Genomic DNA, 27,744 nt, shown 5'->3' on the forward strand with positions numbered 1-27,744 from the left:
GGGATGACGTGAATTATCCTATTCGACAGTTGCTAGAGCAGCTTATCAGCCAGTGTCTGTTATCCTTTACAAAGAGAAAAAAATCACCCAGAAAACTTTTTCTGTTACGGCACATTATAAAACAGCTTTATTAATGGCTAAATTTGATGTAAAGAGAGTAATATTCAAATAAATTTCATTGACAATAGTGAAGAACCAGCATCTTTAAAAAACATTCCAGGAGTTCCCTGGTAGTCTGTCAGTTAAGGATCCCATGTTGTCACTGCTGGGGCATGGGCTTGATCCCTGGCCCAGGAACTTCTGCATGCCACAGGTGTGGCGGCGGGGGTGGGGGGGGGATTCCGAATGATACTGATATTTAACTTGGTGTTTATACATGTTTCTGTTGTCATTTGTGCAGACTTCAGATGGACTCGGGGGGATTTTTGAGGTATCTGAAGTAGTTAATGCTCTTAAATATGACTTTTAAGACAAAAAAAGACTGTTTCATCATGGATACTTTTGGGAGTGTCTGAGCTGTTCCCTCTCTGAGAAATTCAAGTGAAATGAATGCCAATCATCTTCTGTTTCTTTGCTGTTCTTCTTCTAATGATAAACTTGATATATGTAGGTAATTGTCTGAAAATCTGTGTAATCTTCCAAGATGAATACACTTTTTCATGTAGCATTAGCTGTTATAATCCTTCACCATTAATTCCTCTCATCTTGGGATTCGCAACCTTCCCTTCCTTTATTTTTAAGGATTCATGTTCCTTTCTTCCCCTCCTGATTATAAAATTTGTATTATGGCACAGTAACATTTAAAATTATGGAGTGATTAACATTCCTGGTTTTCTTCTAGTCTTTTTCCCATGCATATTCTTCTTCAAAATTGTGATTGTGTGTTTTATGGCCTTATTTTCACTCTTAAAATTATTAGAGCAGTTTGCTATGCCATTGAATATTCTTTAAAAATACCATTTTTAACTGGCTATATAAATATGTCAGCTAATCATAGACCATAATAGGTTAAATATTTTTCTACATTTAGGAGAATAAGATTTTTCTGGATGGCTTTTGTCCCCCAGTTTATAACTGTGAAAAATATCTCTCTATATAAATCAATTAAATTTATGGTAGGCTTTGAGTTATTTTCATTAGATTATAACGTTCTTAAAAACATAATCTATGTTATGATGCCTGCTGATTTCTAAACACATGGTACAGTTGCTGGAACAAAATAGGTAATCACTAAATAATTATTGGATGCATAAAATTTAAATTCCTAAAAGGAAAGTTACTTAATAATAGGTGAGGATTTTCAATGTTGTTCTGAATAGCTGAAACATCGATCGCATTATCACCCAAATTTAATATGATCATTTAATCTGCTAGTTTAATTTGATAGGTGGGCGTTGGCTTGTAATTTGTAGTTGTTTCTTTAACATAAGAGTAAACTTTAATTTCATGTGTGGTCATTATTTTCCTTTCACTTGAGAACTTTCAGATCTGAATTTTTGGAATATTTTAGTGGAGTTTTCATATTGTTCTGTATGAAATTGTTGAAGCTACAAGTCCTTACTGCTAACCTCTTTATTTAAAGGTTTCAGTTCTGGTTCAGTGGAATTTTAAAACAGCATTGCTTATCCTATCAAGGTTTTATTTTATATTAAATGGTTCATTGGTCCCTCTCATAAAAACTGAAAAATGATTTGAAAGTTATGAACTGTACCAAACATTCTCTACTTGTGCTCTTTAACTTACTGTACTTGAATTTTAAAAAATCTTCTACGTGAAATTTTGGTAAAATTTGATAGCATCAAAAAGTGCTGCCAGTCATTGTAGTTGTTGTTATCGCAATTTCATGAATGGATAGTGTATTTGGAGTCTGTTCCGTCGGGCTTGAGTTCTGACACATTATACAAGAGTGATTCATACCCCACCTTCTCCTGGTACTTTGGCTGACCTTTTAACTTCATTCAGACTGTTCTCAACATTATGACTCTGTGAGACGCTGGTTGCACAAGTGTCAGTGGAAATCCCATTCATCAAAGCATGAAAAGAAAATTCTTTCAGTTCTCATACATTTTTACTGCTGTGTTTGTGAAACCAGCAATTTCTACAAGTAAAATATTACCGTGGGTTGATGGATGTTTCTGTGTTTCAGATGATACCCTAAAGCTATTAAAGGAGTTAACAAGCAAAAAACCTCTTCAAGTGCCAAGTATTTATTATCATTTGCCTCATTTATTACAAAATGAAGGGAGCCTTCAACCTGCTGTGCAAATTGGTAATGGACGAACAGGAGGTAGGTTTATTTTATTTCTTGTTGTGGTGGCATTCCTGGTCTCAATTGGGTCTTGGGAGTATTACATTGACCATTAGAAGTCTGGCAGGTCAAATAATAAAAATTCTTGACCTGTGCCTAGTAACTTGAAAGGAGTTGGACAGTTTTCTCTAAAGACCAGAGTAATAGTGCTGAAAAGGCTCAGGAGACATCTAGTTCAAGCTGTATCACTAGCAAAACAATGTTTAACCTTTCTATTTTAAAAAATGGGTAAGGAGTTCCTGCTATGGCGCAGTGGGTTAAGAATCTGAATGCAGTGGCTGGGGTTGCTGTGGAGGTGCAGGTTTGATCCCCTGCCCAGCCAGTGGATTAAAGGATCTGGTATGTTGCAGCTGTGGCTTAGATTTAGGCACTGGCCTGGGAACTTCCTTATGCCGTGGGTGTGGCCATCAAATAAATAAATAAATAATAGGGAGGTAGAGAAATGATTTTTTTCTCCCTCTCTCTCTCTCTCTCTCTTTTTTTTTTTTTTTGCTTTTTAGGGCTGCCGCCTCAGCATGTAGAGGTTCTCAGGCTAGGGGTTGAATCCGAGCTATAGCTGCCGGCCTATACCATAGAGCCGAGTCTTCGACCTACACCATAGCTCATGGCAATGCCGGATGCTTAACCCACTGAGTGAGGCCAGGGATCAAACGTGCGTCCCCATGGATGCTAGTCAGATTCATTTCAGCTGAGCCACGACGGGAACTCTGACGGTTTTTTTTCTTATATCTTATTTCAATATTAATAGCTCTTACAGTCATCTCAAGAAAGTTTTTCATGCATCTGCCTCTACTTTTTCTTACAGAAATAAAGATATATCATCACTTACATTTAACCTTTCATGGAATAATACAAGTACTTTGGTTTGCTTCTTTTTTCTAAAATACCAAAAAGATAATTTATAGCATATGTTTTCTTCCTCTTGTTAGAGCCGCCAGAGCTTCTAGAGTTTTTCTTGTGGGACTTGTTTACAATTCCTTTGTACTTTTTATTTCTTTCTTCATTTTGTCTTTGTTAATCTTTTATTTGTAGATTTTAGGATGTAGAGATGAAAATATTTTCGTCCCCTCTAACAAATGACAAACTGACTACTTCATAGATATTGAAATACATCTTTATGTTAGTATTTTTGAAAAGTTGATTTAATCTGTTATCTAATTCAATAGGATTCTTGGGTACGCTACTGTTTTGGGAGGGGGTAAAACATTTTCTAAGTTTAAGTTAAGGCCAGATCCTTAACCCACTACACCACAAGGGAACTCCTCAGCCTTCTACTTGGAAAAAATGCACATAGAAAAAGTAATTTTGTATGTAATGTCTGCAATTTTTGTGGAGCCCTAAAACCCACCTGGGCACTTTATATTAAGAACTTTTATTTTTTTTAGATCGGAGAAAACTGCTTTTTGCTAAAAATTCTGTCCTTCAGTGGTCAGGCTGGCTAAGGAACAGCACTCAGACCACCTAAGCCTTCCTAAGAGTAAGGAGGGAGAATAGTGCTTAGGGCAGCTACTGACCCTCCAGAGAGGGGCTGGGATTCTCACATGCAGAACAAAAGGTTCCCACCTACATTATATCTGAATCCTCCTACGCATTTACAGAGGCAGGCTGCAGCAAATAGAGCAACTATGGATGGGTAAAAGGCCATCTTGTCCAACTGGGGTTCTCAGGTATTTAAGAAAGCCAGCACCACAAGTGATGTAATGATTTATAGAGCAAGCAGAATATAAAATAAAAATAAAACAATACACTTTTAGAAGGATGAGAATGGAAAACTCGTAGGTACCTATTTTATTTATTTATTTATTGCTTTTTAGGGCCACACCCACGGCACATGGAGGTTCCCAGGCTAGGGGTCGAATCAGAGCTGCAGCTGCTGGCCTACACCACAGCCACAGCAACATGGGATCCAAGCTATATCTTCGACCTACACACCACAGCCCATAGCAATGCTGGATCCTTTAACCCACCGAGCGGGACCAGGGATCAAACCCGTGTCCTCATGGATACTAATCGGGTTTGTTTCCCCTGAGTCACAATAAGAACTCCCTGAAGGTACCTCTTTTAAAAGCATGAGTTAGAAATCTTTGTGTTTTTATTTCAATGATTATATTTAAAGTGAGCATATAAATGGACTGATAAGCAGAATAGACATGGCTGAAGATCAAATTAGTGATCAGAAAGGTAGTTCTTCCAGAATGCCACATAAACGGCGTAAAGAACAGGGGTAGACACAAATTTTAACATCTTCCTAATAGGAATTTCAGAGGAGAGAACAAAGATAATAAAGGGAAGAAATAATCACATAAGTAATAGAAGAAAATTTCTTTGAGTTGAGGAAACATGAAGGCTCTTCAGTTTAAGTGCTGAGCAGGATGGCTGAGAAAAGGCCCACCGCAGGTTATCTACCAAAGTGGTATTACTGCACAGTAGAAGATAGCAGGTAATTCTTTCAATATTTACTGAAGTGAAAAAAGAAATTGGAGTTCCCGTTGTGGCTCAGTGGGTTAAGAACCTGACGTAGTGTCTGTGAGGATGCCTTGCTCAGTGGGTTAAGGATCCACTGCTGTGTGAGCTGTGATGTAGGTCACAGATGTGGCTTGGATCTGTTGTGGCTGTGGTGTGGGCCTGCAGCTGCAGCTCTGATTCAACCCCTAGCCTGGGAACTTGCATATGCTGCAGGTGTGGCTGTGAAAAAAAAAGAGGAGGGAAGTACTTTAGTTTTAACCAAAGGTCAAACAGTTGAAGACTGAGAATGCCAAATGAAAAATTTTCCTAAATTGTTCATGATTTTAAAGGAAATAAGTACTAGACTTTGAAACCTTCCTAGGAAAGTTGAAGAAAACTGAGATAACAGTTGATAGCTCTGTCAAATTATAAACAGCAGAAGGGCGTGGCCTTACTTATCTTACAACTGTAATTTAGATGATCTAGTGCAGAGGAGAGTAATTACAGATGCCCAATTAATGCTTGAAAACCTTGGACAGTTAATCAGTGGAACAAAGTACTTTACCCTTTGGCTCTGTTGTTTGGGCCCTTCATCCACCTGTTCTTCCTAAAGGGATGACATAGCCATATTGTCCACGTTGCCAATGTATGTCTTCCAAACTCCAACCCTTTAGGGTGCCTACATTTTCTAGGTTGTAAGCCATAGAAGAGGACAGGCTGGGTTAGGCAGTGGTAACTAAAAAGCCCCGAATCTCAGTAATCAAAGTAATTTCAGGTTGTCTTATTTATTTCTGCTCAAAGGATGTGTTCATCAGGGTCAGCAGTGGGCTTTGTACACCACTGACCACCCAGAGATCCAGGCTGACAGAGCAGCCACCACCTCAGATGTCTGCTCTGTTCTGCTGAGGAGGAAGGATTTCATAATTCCATATGCTCAAGCACATGAATTACACGTGATGGTGACTCACTGCCTGTTACGAGTCACATCCCCTCCCCAAGGGGACCTTACCATGTGCCCCAGAGGCAGGAAGAACTGTCTTTTTTGTGGCATTTTGTGAATTACCGAAAAGATGGATATTCTAATTCTGTAGATCTAGCTGAAATTAGTACTTTCCTTTTTAGTGCTTTTGGAATTCTTGAGTGCCTGGTTTAAACTAAAGAATTTGAATTTCAGCTCCAAAACAGTCTATTTGGGGGGAAAAAGGCGTCTTCTCTGAAACATGCTATCTAAATGTGACAAAACAGAAACAGAACAACCTAAGACTGTGATAGGAAATAAGGAATTTGCATCATGACCTCATGCCATTTTTCTTTTCATATGCTGGTGTCAGCAGGTCTGCAGGTATTTTGCATTTTCTGTAAACAAAGTTTTTCTTTTCTTTTTTTTTCTCTTTTTTTTTTAGGGCCTCACATGCACATATGGAGATTCCCAGGCTAGGGGTCAAATCAGAGCTGCATCTGCCGGCCTACACCACAGCCACAGCCTCAGAAGGGCTGAGGACGTGGCCAGATCTGAGCCACGTCCTCGGCCTACACCACAGCTCTGGGCAATGCCAGATCCTTTAACCCACTGAGTAGTGCCAGGGATCCAACGTATGTTCTCGTGGATGCTAGTTGGATTCATTTCTGCAGAGCCACTATGGGAACTCCTAAACAAAGTTTTAAAATTTCTTATGTGTTAGCATTTCATAGGAATACTTTATGTCATAGTTCTTACTCTTTTAATCTATACTGTAAATATTTTTTAAAAAATTAAAATTCCAAGGTGCATTAAAGTAAATGGAAATTTGCTTCTGGGGTAACTCATCCTGACTCGTGGCACCTCAGAATGATCAAAACATAAATCTTGATCTGGAGCCCTTTCCTCTGAAAGTCTGGTGTGCTCAGTAAAAGATTGCCCATCCAAAAAAAAAAAAAAAAAGACGAAAACAGAACGAAAGAAAAACAACCACCTATAACTGTAATAAAATTCATTGAGTAAAAAAAAAAAAAAAGATTCCCATCCTCCTTCTCAATCCCCCTCTTCCCTTGTCTGCCCCATCATCAGCCCCCTTGGTGGGGGTCTCCACCGTGTATCCCAGATCTGCTCACTCATCTCCGTCCTCAAACATCCTCATTCAGACCACCACCTTTTCCTTTAATTACTGCAGTAACTTGCTTGCAGATCGCTCCAAAATACTTTTATGCTTTTAACACTTTCGTGTCGATTCTCCACAAAATTGGGTTATTTTTAAAAATCACAAATATGAGGTGTTCCCTGGTGGCCTAGCAGATAAGGATTTGATGTTGGCATTGCAGAGGCTCAGGTCACTGCTGTGGCATGGTTCGATCCCTGGCCCAGGAACTTCCACATGCCTCGATCTCAGCAAAATAAAAAAACAAAATAAAATAATAAAATAAAATGACAAATTGCAAATTTTCACTCCCTCACTTACAGCCTTACAATGGCTTTCTCTTCTGCTCAGGAATAAAACTAAACTTAAGGTGCTATGTGATCTGATCCTGCACTAATTCCTCTGAATCTAGGTTTGTTCCACCTTAGATAGGTCTTATTCTTGCTGCTGTTTGGTTGTGTTAAGATCCTTCCTCTTCAGGGCCTAGCTGCTTCCTCCTGTTTTTCCTTGGCTCTTTCTCAGCTTTAATTCCCATCTTAGTTGATATCTAAGTCCTTCCATGACTGTAGTATCTATAGTTACCGTTCCTTCCCCATCCCCCACTCACTCTTTGTAATATTGCCACCTTTTAATTTGTATAGTGCACATCACCCTCTGAGATGATTTGTCTTTTCCCTGTTGGAGGATGTAAGAAAGTTCTCATGAAGACAGGGACCTTATCTATGTTGTTCTCTATTATATCCCTAACACCTAGAATAGTGCCTCACATTTCATAGAGGTTCATTACATCTGTTCAGAACAAATATAGCATGTCCCTTTTTGAGCCCTTGAAAACTCCTCATTCCAGAATGGAAGAGGGGAATGTGGCATGGAAACTTGGGGAAATCCATTATGCTGTTTGGACCTTTGTATTCTGAACCCCAGGGTCAATGGTGGTAGCTTCATGGATCCACGATCTTTAAACTTCCTTCTAACTTTAGAATTCTATGACCCCTAAGTATTTTGTCATATCTCCAATAAATTGTCACATAATTAAGACATTTTTAACATTTGCAAAATGCTTCTTGATTAACATATAACACATAGGATACTTGATTTTTCTAAGATGTTATTTTTAAAAACTTACTGTGAGGAGTTCCCGTCGTGGTACAGCGGTTAACGAATCCGACTAGGAACCATGAGGTTGCGGGTTCAATCCCTGGCCTTGCTCAGTGGGTTAAGGATCTGGCATTGCCGTGAGCTGTGGTGTAGGTTGCAAACGCGGCTCAGATCCTGTACTGCTGTGGCTGTGGCGTAGGCTGGTGGCTACAGCTCTGATTAGACCCCTAGCCTGAGAACCTCCATATGCCTGGAGAGCGGCCCAAGAAATGGCAAAGAGACAAAAAAACAAACAAACAAAAAACCAACCAAACAAAAAAACTTACTGTGAAATACAGTCCTAGGAGTTCCCGTCATGGCTCAGTGGGTTAAGAACCCAACATAGTGTTCATGAGGATGCAGGTTCAATCTCTGGCCCCACTCAGGAGGTTAAGGATCTGGTGTTGCCACAAGCTGCATTGTTGGGCACAGATGCAAATAACTACTATACTGGGATGCTCAGATCCAGTGTTGCTGTGGCTGTGGTGCAGGTCTGCAGGTGCAGCTCTGATTCAACCCTTAGCCTGGAAACTTCCATATGCCACACAGCTGTAGCCAGAAAAAGAAAAAAAGAAGAAATACAGACCTACTGTAATGTAATATTTGTTCCTAAAAATTACCATGTGATGTAAAATTGTGCAATAAAATGAGAAAAATGGGGTTGGGATCACAGCAGTCAAAAACTTTGTCAGACATTAAAAAAAAGATGAGCTAATAAAAACAGTGGCACAGTTTTGCATGTATTAAATGATTGAGAACTGCATAAATACTACAATAAATATATGGTAGTCTACTTTGAAAAAGACTAAAAGTTTGCTTGTTCAAGTGGGCTTCAGGGGGACTGCCTCTTGGAAACTTTCTGTGAAGTGGTACAAAGTGGGTTATCTGAAATCTGGCAGAGAGTCATCACCAAATGTGGATAAATGTTGTTAACAATGTGCAGGGAACTGAGGCGGCTGGTCAGTGTGGGGGATGTGTGTGCATTTGGGGTATTTCTACATGGCTTGGTTCAGTTTTCTGAACTCACTTCATTTTTTTTTTTTTTTTTTTTTTTGGCTTTTTGTCTTTTAGGGCCGTACCTGTGGCATATGGAGGTTTCCAGGCAAGGGGTCCAACTGGAGCTGTAGCCGCTGGTCTACGCCAGAGCCACAGCAATGTGGGATCTGTGCCATGTCTCTGACGCCACAGCTCATGGCAGCACCGGATCCTTAACCCACTGAGTGAGGCAGGGATCGAACCTGCGTCCTCATGGATGTTAGTCGGGTTCGTTAACTACTGAGCCACGACGGGAACTCCTGAACTCACTTCAGATGGGTGCAGTTTTTTATGTTCACCTAGTGAGTGAATGTTCCAGGGGCAAGACGGTAGGAGAGCAAATGCGAAGTCCATGTTATGCTCAAGTTGTTCTCTAATGTATTAATTATGAATGAACTATTTGCATTTCAAAATAGGCTTTATGGTAGAACTGACTGAAATTGGGGGCTTAAAAAAAGTTGCATGAGCCATACAGTTTCCATATAACTTCCTCAGTTTCATAAATGTGCACAATTCCTGTAGCTTTAGTACAATGATCAAAACCAGGAACTTAACACTGAGGCTATGCTTTTAACCTTAGATATTATTCAGATTTTGTCATTTTATTATTATTATTGTTATTCTGTTCTTGGATCTTTTGTTTTCCCCAGTCAGGGACAGTCCCTCATCCTTTCTTTCTTTCTGTCTGTCTGTCTCTCTCTCTCTCTTTATTTTTAATGGCCACACCTGCGGCACATGGAAGTTCCTGGGCCAGGGATTGAATCTGAGCCATAGCTGCAGCAACACTCGATCCTTTAACCCACTGTGCTGGGCTGGGGATCAAACCCACACCTCTGCAGCAACCCAAGCCACTGCAGTTGGATTCTTAACCCACTGTGCCACAGTGGGAACTCCTTCTTATTCTTTCTTTGTCCTTCCTGATCTTTGTGGAGTATCCCCCTAATTTGGATTTGTCTGACACTTCTTCATGGTTAAATTGAAGTTATGAATTTGGGAAGAAAACAGCCACAGAAGTGATATGTCCTTCTTAGGTTACCTTACACGATGTGTAAGATGTTCAGTTTTGAGATGTGTTCTAAGTTTTTACTCGTATAATAAAATCTGTTGTTTATACTTTAGCATCGTTTGTTTTTAACATGCAGTTTAGTGTCTTTCATCTTTATCAGTTGGTTGACATTATTTCTTATGGGTAAGCCAAGTGGAAAAGAATTACGATATGATCACTATGCCCATATCTTTGATTACATTTCTTTCTGAAACGTACAGTAGTCTGTTTTGACCCCCCCTCCCCAATTATTTCTGTCAATTTGAGAGGGTATAATATGTTTGAAGTATTTTTCTGTTTTTCTGTATTGTCTTTGTAAAATCTTTTTATATAGTTGCTATCATTATTTTGTTTCAGTTTCGATAGTAATGGGAATTCCCACAGTGAAGAGAGAAGTTAAATCTTACCTCATGGAAACTCTTCATTCTGTTATTGATAATCTGTATCCTGAAGAGAAGTTGGACTGTGTTATAGTAGTCTTCATAGGAGAGGTAATTATTTAACTGTTACTATTTTCTACCACTTGTCATTGCTAACAGTTGAAACTATATTTTGAATATATTATTAGAAACCTTTTTTATAAAATGCGTGATGAGCAAAGTTAGATAATATATTCTACCTGATAGTTAAATGTAAGTCTAACTTGTCATGTTTGCGTTAATTTTTCTCCTGCAGTTACAATCCAGGAATGGTAGTATCTGTTGTCAGTAGGATAATGTTATGTACTTAAAGCTTTACAATGAGTCCCCATTTCTAGCTCTTTGACCTGAATCTGAAGATTTGCAGTGATGATATTTGGAGGTTTTTGGTTCATTTTTCTTTTTAATGGCTGCATCCATGGCATCTGGAATTCCCGGGCCAGAGACTGAATCTGAGCCACTGCTGTGGCCTATATGACAGGTGCGGCAACACCAGATTCTTTAACCCACTGCACTGGACTGGGGATCAAACCCACACCTCCACGGCGATTCCAGCCACTGCAATTTTCTTTCTTTTTTTTTTTTTTTTTTTTTTTTTTTTGTCTTTTTAGGGCTGCACCCTTGGCATATGGAGGTTCCCAGGCTAGGAGTCCAATCAGAGCTATAGCCACCAGTCTATGACACAGTCACAACAACATGGGATCTGAGCTGCATCTTTGACCTACACCACAGCTCACGGCAACACCAGATCCTTAACCCACTGAGCGAGGCCAGGGATCAAACCCACAACCTCTTGGCTACTAGTCGGGTTCGTTAACCACTGATCCACGACCAGAACTCCTTTTTTTTTTTTTTTAATAATGATTTTTATTTTTTCCATTATAGCTGGTTTACAGTGTTTTGTCAATTTTCTACTGTACAACAAGGTGACCCTGTCACACATACTTGTATACATTCTTTTTTTCTCACATTATCCTTCATCATAAGTGACTAGATATAGTTCTCTGTGCTATACAGCAGGATCCCATTGCTTATCAATTCCAAAGGCAATAGTTTGCATCTATTAACCCCAAATTCCTAGTCCATCCCACTCCCTCCCCCTCCCCCTTGGCAACCCCAAGTCTGTTGTCCATGTTCTTTTCTTAATTCAGTGAATTGTATTATCTTTATAGTTGTACAACCATCAGCACAACCTAATTTTAGAACATTTCCATCCCAAACCCACAGATTTTTAATCCACTGCACCATGGCAGGAACTCCATCTTTGGGAGTTTCAAAACCTGAGAAAGGTTTAGACTCTGTTGGGGTTTCATCGTCTCTTTATTCTCTCTACCCCTTCTCCGCACTTCCAAGATGCAACCACATTATTATTTTAAAAGTTAAGGTGCTACCTGGTGGCTTAGCAGGTTAAGGATCCACCGTTGTCACTGCTGCGGTGTGGGTTCGATCCCTGGCCCCAGAACTTATGCATGCTGTGGATGTGGCCAAAAAAACAGTCAAAGTATCATGTGAATAAGAAATATTACCTTTCTTTATTGTATTTGCTTCTTTTAAGCTCCTCAAAAGATATAAGGAAAGAGTAAAATTTTTTTTTTTGGTCTTTTTAGGACCATACCTGTGGCATTTGGAAATTTCCAGGCCAGGGGTTGAATTGGAGCTGCAGCTGCCGGCCTACACCACAACCACAGCAACACCAGATCTGAGCTGCGTCTTCGACCTATACCACGGCTCATGGCAACACCAAATCCTTAACCCACTGAACAAGGCTAGGGATCCAACCCATGTCCTCATGGATAGCAGTCGGGTTTGTACTGTTACTCCACCGGGGGAATTCCTGGAAAGAGTAACTCTTGAGCAAGGAGCTTTTTTTTTTTTTTTTTTTAAACAATAGGGAAAATATATATTTATATATATATATATTTCCTTAATTATTATAAAGCATTTCATAATGGGATGGGATTTAGAACCTCCTCTGGTTCTGATCCACCGATTCCCAACTTTTCAGTGTTTGTTGTCTCTTTTTAAATAAAAATATTCGTATGTTTTCTTTTGTAGACAGGTAAACAGATGTATATTGTTCCAAACAATTATAGAAATATATATTGGAAAATTACATGTAATTCCTCTCTATAGATATAATTACTATTGCTATTCTGAAATACATATATCCTAGGAAATTTTTCCTATGGCTTGTATCCATATATGTAGATGGAGTTGTTTTGTATATTTCTTAGTAGCATGGACATTTCTCCATGCTAAGATGAGTAGCTATCAGAGCATCATTGTTACCACCACAAAACATTCCATTGTATGGTTTTAACATCCTTTATTTAATTTCTGATTGACAGGCTGATTCAGGCTGTTTCCATACTTCTGCTGCTCTTGTCACACTGCATTGAACACTGCTGTAAATAAGTGATGGTGCATATGTGTAGTTCCTGATGTGGGATCAGTTTCTAAATGTGGGATGGCTAGTAGAACCCACCCACATGAAGTGTTCACACCTGGGCAAGATGCCTGCATGTTGGACCAGTTAATACCCCCTCTTCCAGCAGGGCCCTGCCCCGTGCTCTGTAAGATATTTGCTTTGGCCGATTTTATGAGTAAAAAAATAATACCTTGCTTTAGTTTAATTTGGGTTTCTTTATTGAATAGAATTAGATGTCGGTTTATATGTATTTTGGCCATTTGTATTTATTTTTATAGCCTCAGCTCATTTTTCATTTGTCATTTTTGAATTTGAGAAATTTTTGTATATGAGAGGAATGAACTCTTTGTCATTAACTCTTTTTTTTCAGTTGAACTTTTTTTTGTTTTTCAAGTATAGTTGGTCTACAGCCTTGTGTCAATTTTTGATGTACAGCAAAGGGACCCAGTCATTCATACATATACATTCCCTTGCTTATTTTATCTTCTGGCATGCACTATAGAGTGGGACCTCATTTCTTATCCATTCTAAATGTAATAGTTTGCATCTACTAACCCCGAACTCCTCGTCCTTCCCACTCCTTCTGTCTTCCCCCTTGGCAACCACAGTCTGTTCTCTATGATGTTAACTCTTTAATTAACTCTTTTGTCCAGTTTGTCTTTTGTATGAACTTCTTTTATGATGTTTTTTGTCTTTTATAGACATTTTACATTTTAAGTAATCCCCAGTTTGTCAATCACATAATTGTATGTCAGTAGAAATTGGTACAGCCTCTTTGGAAAGCGGTTTGGCAATAGCTGTTGAAATGTAAAGTTTACTCTGTGATCCCACATCCTGCTTCTAAAAATTGATCCAGTAGAAACATTTGCAAGTATGTAAATATATTCAAGCACCTCACACATTTATATAGCTCCTAATGTGCATAATGAGATGAAAAGAGAAAATGGTCTTGTGGGTTAAACTCAAGACTATTAGTAGCAGATACCTTGAGAGTTGGGGTTATGAGGGAGATACCACTTTCCATTCCATGCAGTTTTGTAAAATTAGATTTTTTTTTTTGCAATAAGAGTGTATTGATTTTCATCAGAAAAAAAAAAAGCCTTAAAATTTTTAAATTACAAATAAAAAAAAATATCCTTATGGGTGTTCCCATTGTGGTTCAGTGGGTTAAGGACCTGATGTGGTCTCCTTGAGGATGTGGGTTTGATCCCTGGCCTCGATCAGTGGATTAAGGATCTAGCATTGCTGAAAGCCACAGCATAGTTCAAGATGTGGCTCGGATCCAGTGTTGCCGTGGCTGTAGCATAGGCCTCAGCTGCAGCTCTTATTCAACCTGTAGCTTGGGAACTTCCATGTGCTCATGAAGATTCAAGATCGTCTTGCTGAAGCCATTTATCTGATCACTAAGATGTAATAAACACTGAGTTTGGAGTCACATGATCTGTATTTAGGGTGTGGATTCTGCCACTAGAGCAGGTCATTTTCTCTTTCTGCCTCAGTTTCTTCATCTCTAAAATGAGAACAATGCGACTGAGACTTTTGAGTTCAACACTGTTGTGTGAAATGTGGTGAGACCACACTTAGATGGATTTTCGTTGACTCTAGTACCAGCTATTGAAAATCTTTCCTGGAGAGTTCCCTTTGTGGCTCAGCAGTTAACAAACCCTACTAGGATCCATGAGGATGTGGGTTTGATCCCTGGCCTTGCTCAATGGATTGAGGATCTGTCGTTGCCATGAGCTGTGGTGTAGGTCACAGATGTGGCTTGGATCCCACATTGCTGTGGCTGTGCTGTAGGCCAGCAGCTGCAGCTCCGATTCAACCCCTAGCCCGGGAACCTCCTATACGCCAAGGGTACAGCCCTAAAAAGCAAACAAACAAACAAAAAAAGAGAAACTTTTCTGTTTTGTGGCTGTCAATGTCGTTTTTTGTTTTTGTTCATAGGTTTTGTTGTATCTCTCCCTTTTTTCTTGTTTTTGTGTACTTCTGTGGTGGTTGCTTCCTTATGAATCATCATTGAAGGAAATGGCTTTTTTTCCCCTAGGCAGCTGGTTTACAGGGGAGGAGGAACTGCAGAGTGTTTCACACTCTTAGGGTTTTTTTGATCAAAGATTATGTCTTTGTAGCTTCAAAGACTCTGGCTGCTTCCTGCAAATAGAGCTAGTCTGCACGATCCTACGCATTAGTTTGGGTTATTGGAACCAAACTGGGTTCCTTTTGAGCTTGAGAATTTTGGTTAGTAATACTTGTCTTACTGAAAATAGAGTTTTCAGTTTTTTATCTGTTTCTCTTTGATGGTTATCCATAATGTCAGTGCTGTGTCCTGGGAGGAACTCTGTATGTGGGGTTTCATCTTTTCTGGTTAGACACTGTAGTGTACTTCCTTCCAGCCAGGTGTTAGTTAGCTGTGTTTTGGACCTTGTTCCACCCCAAGGCACCTGAGTAGTAGACTGACTTCGGAAACAGTAGCCCTCTCTATATATACTGATGTTTTCTTCAACTCTCATAATTACCTGTTCATCATCTGTTTAAATAGAGGCAAGAGAACAGATTTCAGATTTCATTCTAAGTGTTCTTTCACTCACTGAACTAGCATTTATTGAAGTGCTAAAATGAGGAAGGTACTGGAGGAGATTAAACATCTTAAAAAAAAATCCTATTAGATACTAGGTCATGCCCATAACTTGTAGTCTGTCATTACATAGGAATATGTTTTTCTATATTTGTCTCTTTTTTTTCCCTCCTTTTTGAAAAAAATATTTCTTAGTTATATATGCACATGGCTAAGAGTCTAATAGTTCAGCAAGGTTTATGATGCTAAACAGCAGTCTCCTGTCTTCATTCTTCCTACTCCACCCCCATTTCCCTTTCTTTTTCTTCCACAATTTCTTCCCCCTCTGAGATTTTTTAGGTCTTTCAGCTCCAGCTCTCTGGCCATCAGATAAAGTAGAAAAAATTCATCGTGATGCTATTTAATTGATGATCATTTTTTGATCTTTTCACAGAACCAACTTTGTTGACTTTATCACTTCTCTCTTTTTCTATTTCATGAACTTCCACACTAAGTACTACTTTGGCTGCTTCACATAAATTTTGACATGTCAAGTTTTAATTTTTATTCAGATCAAAATACTTTCTAAGTGCTTTTTTCACTCATGGTTTATTTTGAAATGTGTTGTTTAATTTATACCCATTTGTGTGTTTCCCAAATTTCCTTCTCTTGTTTGAGTTCTAATTCAGCTCCATGGTAGTTAGAGAACAGACTTTGCATAATGTCAGACCTTTTAAATTCATAAATACTTATTTATGGACTCGTATATGTTCTATCCTGAATGAGGGTCCATGTGGCTTAAAAAGAATGGATTCTGCTGTTGACAAGAGGAGTGTTTTAGGAATTCCCACTGTGGCACAATATGACAGGCGGCATCTTGGGAATGCTGGGACACAAGTTTGATCCCCAGCCTGGCGCAACAGGTTAAGGAAGGGTCCAGTGTGGCCACAGCTACACCATAGGCTGCAGTTGTGACTTGGATCTGATCCCTGTCCTGGGAACTCCATATGCCGCAAATGCAGGGTGGCCAAAAATAGAGGGAAAAAAAAAAAAAAGGGAGGAGTATTTTATAGATGTCCGCTAGGTCAAGTTGGTTGATAGACTTGTACAAGTCTTCTACAGACTTGCTGATTATCTGCCAAGTTGTTAGTTATTTCTGTTCTTTATTTTAAATTACAGATTACTGTCTGGTGTTTCAGTAGTATTTTTGGCCTACAACTTTTTTAGCAGCTAAATTTTTAAGATGTTTGCTTATGCATTGGTTATCAATGACACAAATGCCAATCAGGAATAAATTTTATACTTATAACATCTTATAAAATTTGCTTGTAATTCAACAAATATTTACTGAAACAGTGGTAAGTATTAGACTTGTCACTGAATAAAACAAAATCTCTGCCAAATGAGACTTACTTTACAGAGATGGACAGATTAAAAAATTTATATATGGGAGTTCCTGTTGTGGTGCAATGGAAACAAATCCGACTAGGAACCATGAGGTTGTGGGTTCGATCGCTGGCCTCGCTCAGTGGGTTAAAGATCCAGTGTTGCCATCAGCTGTGGTATAGGTCGCAGATGTGGCTTGATCATGCATTGCCGTGGCTGTGGTGTAGGCTGGCAGCTGTAGCTCCAATTAGACCCCTAGCCTAGGAACCTCCATATGCCCCAGGTGTGGCTCTAAAAAGCAAAAAAAAAATAAAAATAAATAAAATAAATAAAAAACAAATATATGTTGGATGGTAATGAGTGCTGTGGAGAATAAATCAGAGTAAATAAGGAAGAGGGAACAGGAGTTCCCATCGTGGTGCAGCGGAAAAGAGTACAACTGGGAAACCATGAGGTTGTGGGTTCAATCCCTGGCCTTGCTCAGTGGGTTGAGGCCCTGGTGTTGCCATGAACTGTGGGGTAGGTAGCAGATGTGACTAGGATCTGGCGTTCCTGTGGCTGTGGTGTAGGCTGGCAGCTGTAGCTCCAATTAGACCCCTAGCCTGGGAACCTCCATATGCCATGGGTGTGGCCCTAAAAAAAAAAAAAAAAAAAGAAAGAAAGAAAGAAAGGGAGAACAGTATTGCCAAGGGGTGGTTTATTAGATACTTGGACAAAGCCCTGCAGGATGCAAGAGTTGGACAGTCTAAACAGAGTCACAGTGTGTGCAAAGGCCCTATGGCGACAGCATGGCTTGGCACATTTTGTGAAACAGCGAGTAGAGGCCAGAGTGGCTGAAGCAGAAAAGGTGAGGGCCACAGCAGTAGGAGACTTGCAGAGAAGGAGTGGGTTGGGCCCGATCACTTCGGCACCGAAGGCCATTGTGAGAACTTTGCCTTTGCCCTCAGTCAGGGGACTGGCAAAGGCTTTTGTTTTTGGGTTTTTTGTAAAGGGCCACATGACACATATTTTACCCTTTGCAGGCCATGCAGTCTCTGTTGTAGCTGTTCAACTCTGCTGTTGTAGCCCCCAAACAGCCAGAAACAATATGTAAATGAAAGGATGGGATTGTGTTCCAGGAAAATTTTACTTTTTAAGAGGAAATAGGTCTGTTTGGAAACTGTGATCTAATTAAGATGGAAAGAAAGCCAGGTGAGGGTTTCAAGTAGAAAAGACACTCACTTGACTTATGTTTTTCTTTCTTTTGAGGTACTTTAAAACACTGTATTTTGAAATCCCACCCTGTTTTTCTGTTTCGGCATACAACCCAAAATATCACATTGCGTTTCGTTGTTCTCCTTAGTTTCCTCCTGTCCATGACAGTTCTGCAGTCTTTTCTTGTGTTCCCTGAAATCATTGACTTTTCATGAGTACTAATCTGTTACTTTGTAGGGGGTCTCAATTTGGACTTGGATGATTATTTTCTCTTGGTTAGATTGCAGTTATACATTTTCGGCAAGGATAACATGAATTACTGTTTAAAAGGATCAGAGTGGCTGCTTTGGAAAAGGTATAAGCTAAGGGATTACTTAGAAAACTGGTATCATAATTCATATGTGGCTTGGACTAGGATATTCATGAAGGTGGTAAAAAGTATTCAAATTATGAACATATTTGGATGGTGCTCTAATCATAAAAACTTGAGAACTGTTGCTGTAGCATCAACAAACTGTTTAGGAGAAGGAAAGGAAGAAAGGCTATGATAGATGTATTGCAAATGATGGAGTTCCTGTCGTGGCTCAGTGGTTAATGAACCTGACTAGTATCCATGAGGATGCAGGTTCGACACCTGGCCTTGCTCAGTGGGATAAGGATCTGGCACTGCTGTGAGCTGTGGTGTAGATCACAGATGAGGTTCAGATCCCAAGGTGCTGTGGCTGTGGTGTAGGCGGGCAGCTACAGCTCTGATTCTACCCCTAGCCTGGAAACCTCCATATGTTTCGGACATGGCCCTAAAAAGATAAAAAAAGAAAAAAAGAAAAGAAAATGAAAAACTAGCCCCTTTTTTCCACCATACCTATCCTCTTAACTTCCTCTTTCTTACTCTCTTCTTTCAACACCTTGACTACTTTAGAAACTGAGAGCTAACGGTGGCATGTGTTAGCTTTTTTTGGTACATCTGCATTGAATTTAAAGTCTCATAAAATTGGAGTTCCCGTCGTGATGCAGTGGAAACGAATCCTTCTAGGAACCATGAGGTTTTGGGTTTGATCCCTGGAGTCGCTCAGTGGGTTAAGGATCCGGCGTTGCCAGGAGCTGTGGTGTAGGTCACAGATGTGGCTCGGATCTGACGTTGTTGTGGCTGTGGTGTAGGCCGGCAGTTACAGCTTGGAAAAGACCCCTATCCTGGGAACCTCTGTATGCTGCCAGTGTGGCCCTAAAGGACAAAAGACAAAAATAAATAAATAAAGTATCATAAAACCAAACAAGAGGTGGATAGGAGTAGCTTTTCCTTGGACCCTAGGGAAATAAAATTTATTATGAGCTGCCAGGCCCATTCTGGCACATGCCTGTCATTTTAGCCCTTTGATTTGTCACTGGTACACATAATCTCTCTGGAATTCTCTTTGGTTCTTTATCATAAAAAGTGGCATCTGTTTCCATCCCTGATGGAGTTAATAAGGACCAGGCAGATTTTTCTGCTATAAGCAGTGAAAAAGCTAGATCAAATATATGATGCAGTTGTTCGCAGACATTGGACAGCAGACCAGGCAAGATGTGATTCCTTGAGGGAGTGAAATAAATGGAGTGGGCAGTGCAGTTGCTCCAACTTTCTTTCTGCCTGGAGCTGTATTCCAGATCACGTTGCAGGAATCCCAAAGACAGCAGCTGGAAATTGCACCACAGAGTTCCAGAAAGAAGACTCCTATACAGGGAACGATGGTGCCTTTGAGTCTTTGTTGTACTGGATCACATACACTCAGGGTGAAGTGCCACAGCTCTGGGAAAAGAATGATCAGGGAGCTATAACCTGAACGAAATCCCGTTGCTCACATAGGATGAGGGTCACTAGCCAAAATGGTAAGTCCATGGTGATCATGCCAGGTATTCGACAAAGACTCCAGAGGAGCTGAACTATCCTTGAAGTGGTTACTCTAGACCCACCCCAGCTAAGCTTAGAAAGAGGCTGATAGGAACCAACTGATCCACAGAAAGCTACCTGCTGGAATAAAGCTCAGCAGTGTCTAAAAGAAGACAGCAGAATCATGACACTCAACAATGTCCACATATAGGAGTTCCTGTTGTAGCTCAGTGGCAACAAATCTGACTAGTATCTCTGAGGACTCGGATTTGATCCTTGGCCTCACTTGGTGGGTTGAGGATCCTGTGTGGTTTTTTTGTTTGTTTGTTTTTTGATTTGCCAGTATTTTATTGATGAGTTTATATCTGCATTTACAACTCAGGTTAATCTATAGATTTCTTTTTGTGATAGTTTTTTTTTTCCTCAATGAACTTTATTTTAATTTTTGAAATTACTCAATGAATTTTATTATACTTATAGTTGTACAATGAACATCACAACCCAATTTTATAGCATTTCCATCCCAATCCCCCAAGCCACCCCCCAACCCCCAACCTGTCTCCTTTGGAAACCATAAGTTTTTCAAAGTCTGTGAGTCAGTATCTGTTATGCAAAGAAGTTCATTGTGTCCTTTTTTTAGATTCCGCATGTAAGTAATAGCATATGGGGTTGGTGTCTCACTGACTGACTTCATGTAGCATGATAATTTCTAGGTCCATCCACGTTGCTGCACATTCCACTGTTTCTTTCCTTTTAATGGCTGAGTAATAGTCCATTCTGTATATGTACCACATCTTCTTTATTCACTCCTCTTTCGATGGGCATTTAGGTTGTTTCCATGTCTTGGCTATTGTATATAGTGCTGCAGTGAACATTGGAGTACGTGTATCTTTTTGAGTCATGTTTTTCTCTGGATAGATACCCAGGAGTGGGAAGGATCCAGTGTTGCTGTGAGCTGTGGTGTAGGTTGAAGCTGTGGCTCGGATCTGGCATTGCTGTGGCTATGTCATAGGCTGGCAGCTGTAGCTCTGATTCGACCCCTAGCCTGGAAACTTCCATATGCTGTGGGTGTGACCCTAAAAAAAACAAAAGAAAAAAAAAAGTCCATATATAATGTCCAGTATCAAATAAAAAACCATTAGTATTCCAAGGAGCAAAAACCAAACCAAAACAAAAAAAGTGACTCATAACCAGAAGAAAACTTAGCCATTAGGAGCAAATCTATAAATGACAGAGGTGATAGAACTGACAGATAAGGACAATAAAACAACTATTATGCACATTTCAAGTACTTAAAAGAAATAACACAAAGAGGAATAGAATGGAAGACACAGGTTTCCCCTGCTATCTGAAAGTGGAGCATTCCTATGAAACTTTTGTACACCAAAAATGGCTTAAAGTGAAGCAATTACCTGTTTTTTGTAAAAGCAAAAATCCCCTTCAGATTTCTTTTGCTTAGCAAAAGCGAGTACTAATATAGGTCTTTCATCTAAGTGAAATGACATAAACCAAACTTTTGAAAAGGGAGGGATATCTGTGTATAAGAGAATTAAATGAAACATATAGCAGTGAACAGTGCAATATCTGAAATTAAAAATTTACTCTAAAGGCTTAACAGCAGATTACCTGCTGCAGAAGAAAAGGTCAGTGAACTTAAAGAAAAACAATAGAATTTATCCAAAATTAAGTATATAGTGAAAAAGACTGAAAAAATAAAAGTACATCAGCAACTTATAATTAACTTGTCTGTAATATGCAAAATTGGAGTTCCAGATGAGCAGAGAAAGAAGGGATAATGGCTGAAACTTTTCCATGTTATACTTTATTTATTTTTATTTTTTGTCTTTTTAGGGCTACACCCACAGCATATGGAGGTTCCCAGGCTAGGGGTCTAATTGGAGCTGCAGCAAAGGCCTACACCAGAGCCACAGCAATGCTAGATCCAAGCTGTGTCTGTGACGAACACCACAGCTCATGGCAACACTGGATGCTTAACCCACTGAGCAAGGCCAGGGATTGAACCCACAACCTTATGGTTCCTAGTAGGATTCATTTCTGCTGCGCCATGATGGGAACTCCCGTTTTCCATATTTAAAAAAAAATATAATACCTCGGATTCAAGAAGCTCACAAACCCTAAGCAGAATAAACATACAGAAAACCACTTCATAGTGTGTCCTAATCAGATTGCTGAAAACCAGAGTTAAAGAGAAGATCTTAAAAGAAGCCAAAGAAAAGACACACTATGTTCAAAAAAAGAAAAGTGGAGCTTCCTCTGTGGTGCAACAGGGTCAGTGGTGTCTTGGGAGCCACAGAGACGGGGGGTCTGTCCCCAGCCCGGCACAGTGTGTTAGGGATCCTGTGTTGCTGCGGCTGTGGCTTTGGTCAGGACTGTGGCTCTGATCCCCGGCCTGGGAGCTCCATATGTCATATGCCGTGGGGCAGCCAAAAATGACCAAAAAAAAAAAAAAAAAAAAAAGAAAAGTACGAATACTACATATTTTCAAAAAGAATGCAAACCAGAGACAATAGCATGTCTTTAAATAGCTTGGGAAAACTGCTTTTGGGTCTTTTTTTCAGATGAACTGTCTTAAACTTAACATTACATACTTTTCTTTTTTTTTTTGTCTTTTTGCTATTTCTTTGGGCCACTCCCGCGGCATATGGAGGTTCCCAGGCTAGGGGTCGAATCAGAGTTGTAGCCACTGGCCTACGCCAGAGCCACAGCAACGAGGGATCCGAGCCGAATCTGCAACCTACACCACAGCTCACGGCAGCACCAGATCCTTAACCCACTGAGCGAGGCCAGGGATCCAACCTGCAACCTCATGGTTCCTAGTCGGATTCGTTAACCACTGCGCCATGACGGGAACCCCAGCAATACAAACTTTTCATGCTGCCTAGAACTTTATACCACCTGGGTGTGTGGGTGTCAAAGGCAGGTACTCCAAACTCTGTCCTTGTATCAGTGGGCAGCCCAAAGGCCCATTAACAGTGCTGCTTCCCTGGCCTCCTGCTACTTCGTAGGCTGAGGACCATTGACCAGTGGGCTTCTGAGTCCTAAGCAAGTCCTTTCACAGCCTTAAGATTTCAAGTGTAATTTTTTCCAAGAATGGGTAGAAGGAAGATGAGCAAACATAGGGACACCTTGAATAATGTTATCAAGCCTAAGCCAGAAACCACCTTCTGGCCTCTTGGGCCAGTTCAACCTTTCTGTCTCACCAGGACTTGTCCAGGACTGCAGTGCGAGCCAGGCTTTCCTGCCCAGCCTCCCACTGGTCATGTCTTTCCCATCTGTACATATGCGTTCGAGTAATAGCATATTATACCCCTAAAGTAGATCCAAAATAGAAAATTTTGCAGTATGATCTAGTCCAGTGGATCATCTTGCATATACCCTAAGGGTAGAGACAAAGCCCTAATTAACATATCTATTAACTTAAAATATTCCTTTTAGTATTTTCTGTTGATTTTTATAGATGTGACTAGAAATATGTGTCATATTTGAGTCCAAATGTCAAGTCTCCAGAGACTTTGACTCTCCTTTTATTAGGTTACTTCTTTTCCTTCATTATATGCTAATTATACAGCACTTAACAAATATTTATATACGTATATGTTTATAGATATTATTTTAGGGTTTTTTGTTTGTTGGTTTTTGGCCATGGTGTGCAGCAGCTTGTTCTGGAATCTCAGTTTCCAGACCAGGAATTGAACCTGGACCACAGAGGTGAAAGCCAAATCCTAACTATTAAGCCACCAGGAAACTCCTAGTGTTGGTTTTTGTGTTTAAAAAAATTTTTTTAAGTTTTATTGATGTGTAGTTGATTTATAATGTTGTAATAATTTCTGCTGTACAAGAAAGTGATGTAGTTATACATGTACACACATCCGTTCTTTTACAGATTCTTTTCCCACACAGATTATCACAGAATATTGGATAGAGTTCCCTATGCTCTACAGCAGGTCCCATTGGCCAGTCATTCCATATACCTTGGTGTGCATATACTAATCCAATACCATTTTTTGTTTGTTTGATTTTTGTCTTTTGTCTTTTTAGGGCCACACTTGTGGCATATGGAGGTTCCCAGGCTAGGGGTCAAATCAGAGCTGTAGCTGCCAGCCTATGCCACAGCCATAGCAATGTGGGATCCTTAACTCACGGAGTGAGGCCAAGGATGGAACCCGTGTCCTTATGGATGCTAGTCAGGTTCATTAACCACTGAGCCACGATGGAAACTCCCCAATGCTGTTTTTTTTTAATGGATTGACTCTTCCACGAATTTTAAATTCCACAAGACAAAGATCTTGTCTATTTTATTTACTAATCTGTACTCAGAGCTTGATGATAATAGATATGATACATACATCCCAGTTTATGGTGTAGACACCAAGTGAATATTCGTAGAATGAAATGATTAGTAAACTTACATATAAATGGTGTTTTTTTTTTTTGTTGTTGTTTTTTTTTTTTGTCTTTTTGCCATTTCTTGGGCCGCTCCTGTGGCATATGGAGGTTCCCAGGCTAGGGGTTGAATCGGAGCTGTTGCTTCCGGCCTACACCAGAGCCACAGCAACGCAGGATACAAGCTGCGTCTGCAACCTACACCACAGCTCACAGCAACGCCGGATCCTTAACCCACTGAGCAAGGCCGGGGATCCAACCCGCAACCTCATGGTTCCTAGTCGGATTCGTTAACCACTGAGCCATGACGGGAACTCCGATTTTAACTTATTTTTTAAATTGAAGTATAGTTGATTTACGATGTTGTGTTAATTTCTGCTGTACAGAAAAGTGATTCAATTGTATATATGTGTGTGTGTACACACACATATACACACACGCTCTTTTTAAAAAAATTCTTTTCCATTATGGTTTATCGTAGAACATTGAAGAGAGTTCTCTGTGCTATGCAGTAGGACTTTTTCTTTATCCCCTCCAAATATAATAGCTTCTATCTGCTAATCCCAGCCTTCTCCCCCTTGGAACCACAAGTCTGTTCTCTGAAGGATATGGTCTTAATAAGAGGTCTCACTCCTAAGTCTTTAACAATAAAAAATAGAAATTACTTTGAGGTAACAGAAATTAAAATTTAAATACTTTTCCAAAAAAAAAAAAAACCTCCTCTAAAACAACTTTTTATGATTCAGTACTTTTGTAATTTCCAGGGTTAAGCTTTATCTTTGTTGGTTTGTTTTAGTTTCCTCAGGTATGAGGTATTTTGGTAGTCTTTACAGCATATATCATACTAGATATATCATTGATTCCTTTTAACAGTTGGACATTTTAAGTCATCACTGTATTTAAAATTGGTGGGGAAGTTCCCTTGCGGTACAGCAGATTAAGGGTCTGGCCTTGTCACTGCAGCAGCTCCGTTGGCTGCTGTGGTGCAGACTCAGTCTCTGGCCCAGGAGCTTCCACATGCTGTAAGGGCAACCAAAGATTTTTTTAAAATTGGTAGGAAGCATTGGCTATTCACTTGTATATAATTTTAAAATTCATGGGTTCCATAGAGGTTTATTTCTGGCTGATTAATGTGCTCTTGACTTGGATTCTCATTAACAGCCTAGTGATAATAATAACAATAGTAATAATAATAATACAGAATAATAGAGCTTTTTATTACATAGCTTCATCATCTAATGTCATAATATCTGAGGTATTATTTCCTTCCACCTTTTTTTTTTTTAATGAGATAGGAAACTGAAGCTTAAAGAAGTGATTTGATTTAAATTATATAGGCCAGTAGCTAGAGAGGCAAATCTGGAACCTAGGTTTATTTTTTAATTTTTTTATTATTATTTTTTTCTTTTTGGGGCCGCACCCACGGCATATGGAGGTTCCCAGGCTAGGGGTCCAATCGGAGCTGTAGCTGCCAGCCTACACCACAGCGGCAGCAACGCAAGATCTGAGGCACGTCTCCATCCTACATCACAGCACATGGCAATGCCGGATCCCTAACCCACTGAGGGAGGACAGGGATCAAACCCTCATCCTCATGGCTCCTAGTTGGCTTTGTTAACTGCTGAGCCAGGAAGGGAACTCTCTGAATCTAGGTTTTTGATTCAAAGTAGAAAAATTTTCCCCTGTAGCATGCTGCATCTGTTACTTCGTCACTACCTACAGTTTGGATATTGCAGAAGTAGAAATAGTTTCCATGCTTAGTTTTTTTTCTATTGAATTGAACATAGACAATTGAAAACCATACAAACTCATGGATCTGCTTATTGTATTGGTAAGTACTCAGTGAAATATAGCTGTGCAATAAAGTAAAATACAGAACTCTGATCCCCATAAGTTGTCTGAAAAGTCAATATGTTTTCAGTGAATGTTTTCATCATTTACTTAATTTTGAGTTCAGAATTAAAAGTTAAATAAAAATACAACATGAATGTGGGTACAATTTTTTTTTTTCTTTCCCAGACAGATATTGATTATGTACATGGTGTTGTAGCCAACCTCGAGAAAGAGTAAGTTCTTAATTATGCAAATTTGTTTCTTGGCTCTTTTGCCGAAAGAAAATGCCTTCTTTTATGGTTCATTTTTCTGTGGAGTTCAGTGTTCACCGGAACACCTGTCATTGGTCTTTTACCTTATCATAAAGTTTTCGTGTATATTTCAAATTATCTGAAAGGACTCATTGGTGTATTTCATTATAGAAAAGACTTGAGTGTCATATATATGTAAAACTATCAGACAGCAGTTTTAAATCTTGAAGACAGTGAATAGAGGTTCATATGAGCTCACTTAAATCTTTTACCCTCTGTTTATCAAGAAAAAACTTTTACTCTGTCAGGGCAGATAGGTTTCAGTTTCAAACCTCAGTTCTAAACTATGTCTAAAGATCTGCCAAGGTTTATTAGCAATTAACTGTGAACTGGGCATATAGCAGGTAACAGATGGAAATCTTAGTAAGTTGCAGGTACTATTTGTTTTTATAAGATTGCCTTTGTAATTTTAATAGTGATATCATGAAACTTAATCCTGATAGGAGTTTGTTCATTGGAATGCTAACTGTTTTTGCTTCCCAAAGGCATATCTTCTACTTAAAAGACAAAAGAAAAGCAACAGTTATTTGCCAGCTCTAGGTCAAAGATAAAATGGCTCTATCTTTGTCGATCAGAGTGCTAAACCCAGAAATTTTTAAAAATGTGTGCATACTTCAGGATGAAATTGTGCATTTGTTAGATTTTTTTCCTCAAGTGCTCAATTTCTTGGCAGCCTTGATGCAAACACAAATTGGTAGAGAATCCTTAAATATAGAAAGGAGGCAATGATTACTAGACTCTCTTCCCCCAAACCTATGGGCAGGTCCATGGGGCTCCTGCTGTTATTCTGTTAATTCTCTTTGTCCTCAAAGTGCAGGAAAACAAAGCCACCCGCCCCTGCCCCCGCCCCACCCCGCCCCGCCCCCAAGTACAATGAAGCACTAGAAACATTTGTGCACAAGCAGTTAATTGCACAAGCATTTTTTTTGGAGATTTGCAAACATGAGCTAAGGGAGAATACATATGTGAAACAAAGTACATTTAAATCAGCTAAGATTGATTTTAAAAGCTTGACAACAGTTTTTCAACCTTGGCACAAACGTTGCTCAATGTCCTCAGGGGACAAGATTGCCCCCAGTTAAGAAATACTAGCTTAGAATGACAGATGGTCTATACCTCACAACTAAGCCTTCCTGAAAATTGAAGAACTTTTATTTTTGCATATATATGTATATAGATATAAACATAGTTCATTAGTTTGTTTTTCTTCCTATTTTCTTTGACCCCTTGATTGTTCTTTTTTAAAATTCTGATACTTTTTAGAAAT

At 39.5% G+C, this 27,744-nt stretch overlaps 1 protein-coding gene across 7 annotated transcripts in view; it reads left to right on the top strand.

Annotated features, from left to right (window-relative positions):
• MGAT4A (alpha-1,3-mannosyl-glycoprotein 4-beta-N-acetylglucosaminyltransferase A) overlaps positions 1–27,744 on the top strand; it is a 105,195-nt gene that overhangs the window by 42,899 nt on the left and 34,552 nt on the right. For all 7 annotated transcript variants that reach the window (XR_014839446.1, XR_014839445.1, XR_014839448.1 and 4 more), the window contains 3 exon segments: positions 2,147–2,287; positions 10,442–10,575; positions 26,353–26,399. Coding sequence is in view for 3 of the 7 variants with exons in the window: in XM_013987863.3 (XP_013843317.2) it covers positions 2,147–2,287; positions 10,442–10,575; positions 26,353–26,399 (322 nt within the window). In the remaining 4 variants the exon portion in view is untranslated.

Source organism: Sus scrofa, chromosome 3 (assembly GCF_054392235.1).
Source record: "Sus scrofa isolate SSC_HxYL_T2T_F1_AM1 chromosome 3, Sscrofa_HxYL_maternal_Yorkshire_Landrace_v2.0, whole genome shotgun sequence".
Classification (NCBI taxonomy): domain Eukaryota; kingdom Metazoa; phylum Chordata; class Mammalia; order Artiodactyla; family Suidae; genus Sus; species Sus scrofa.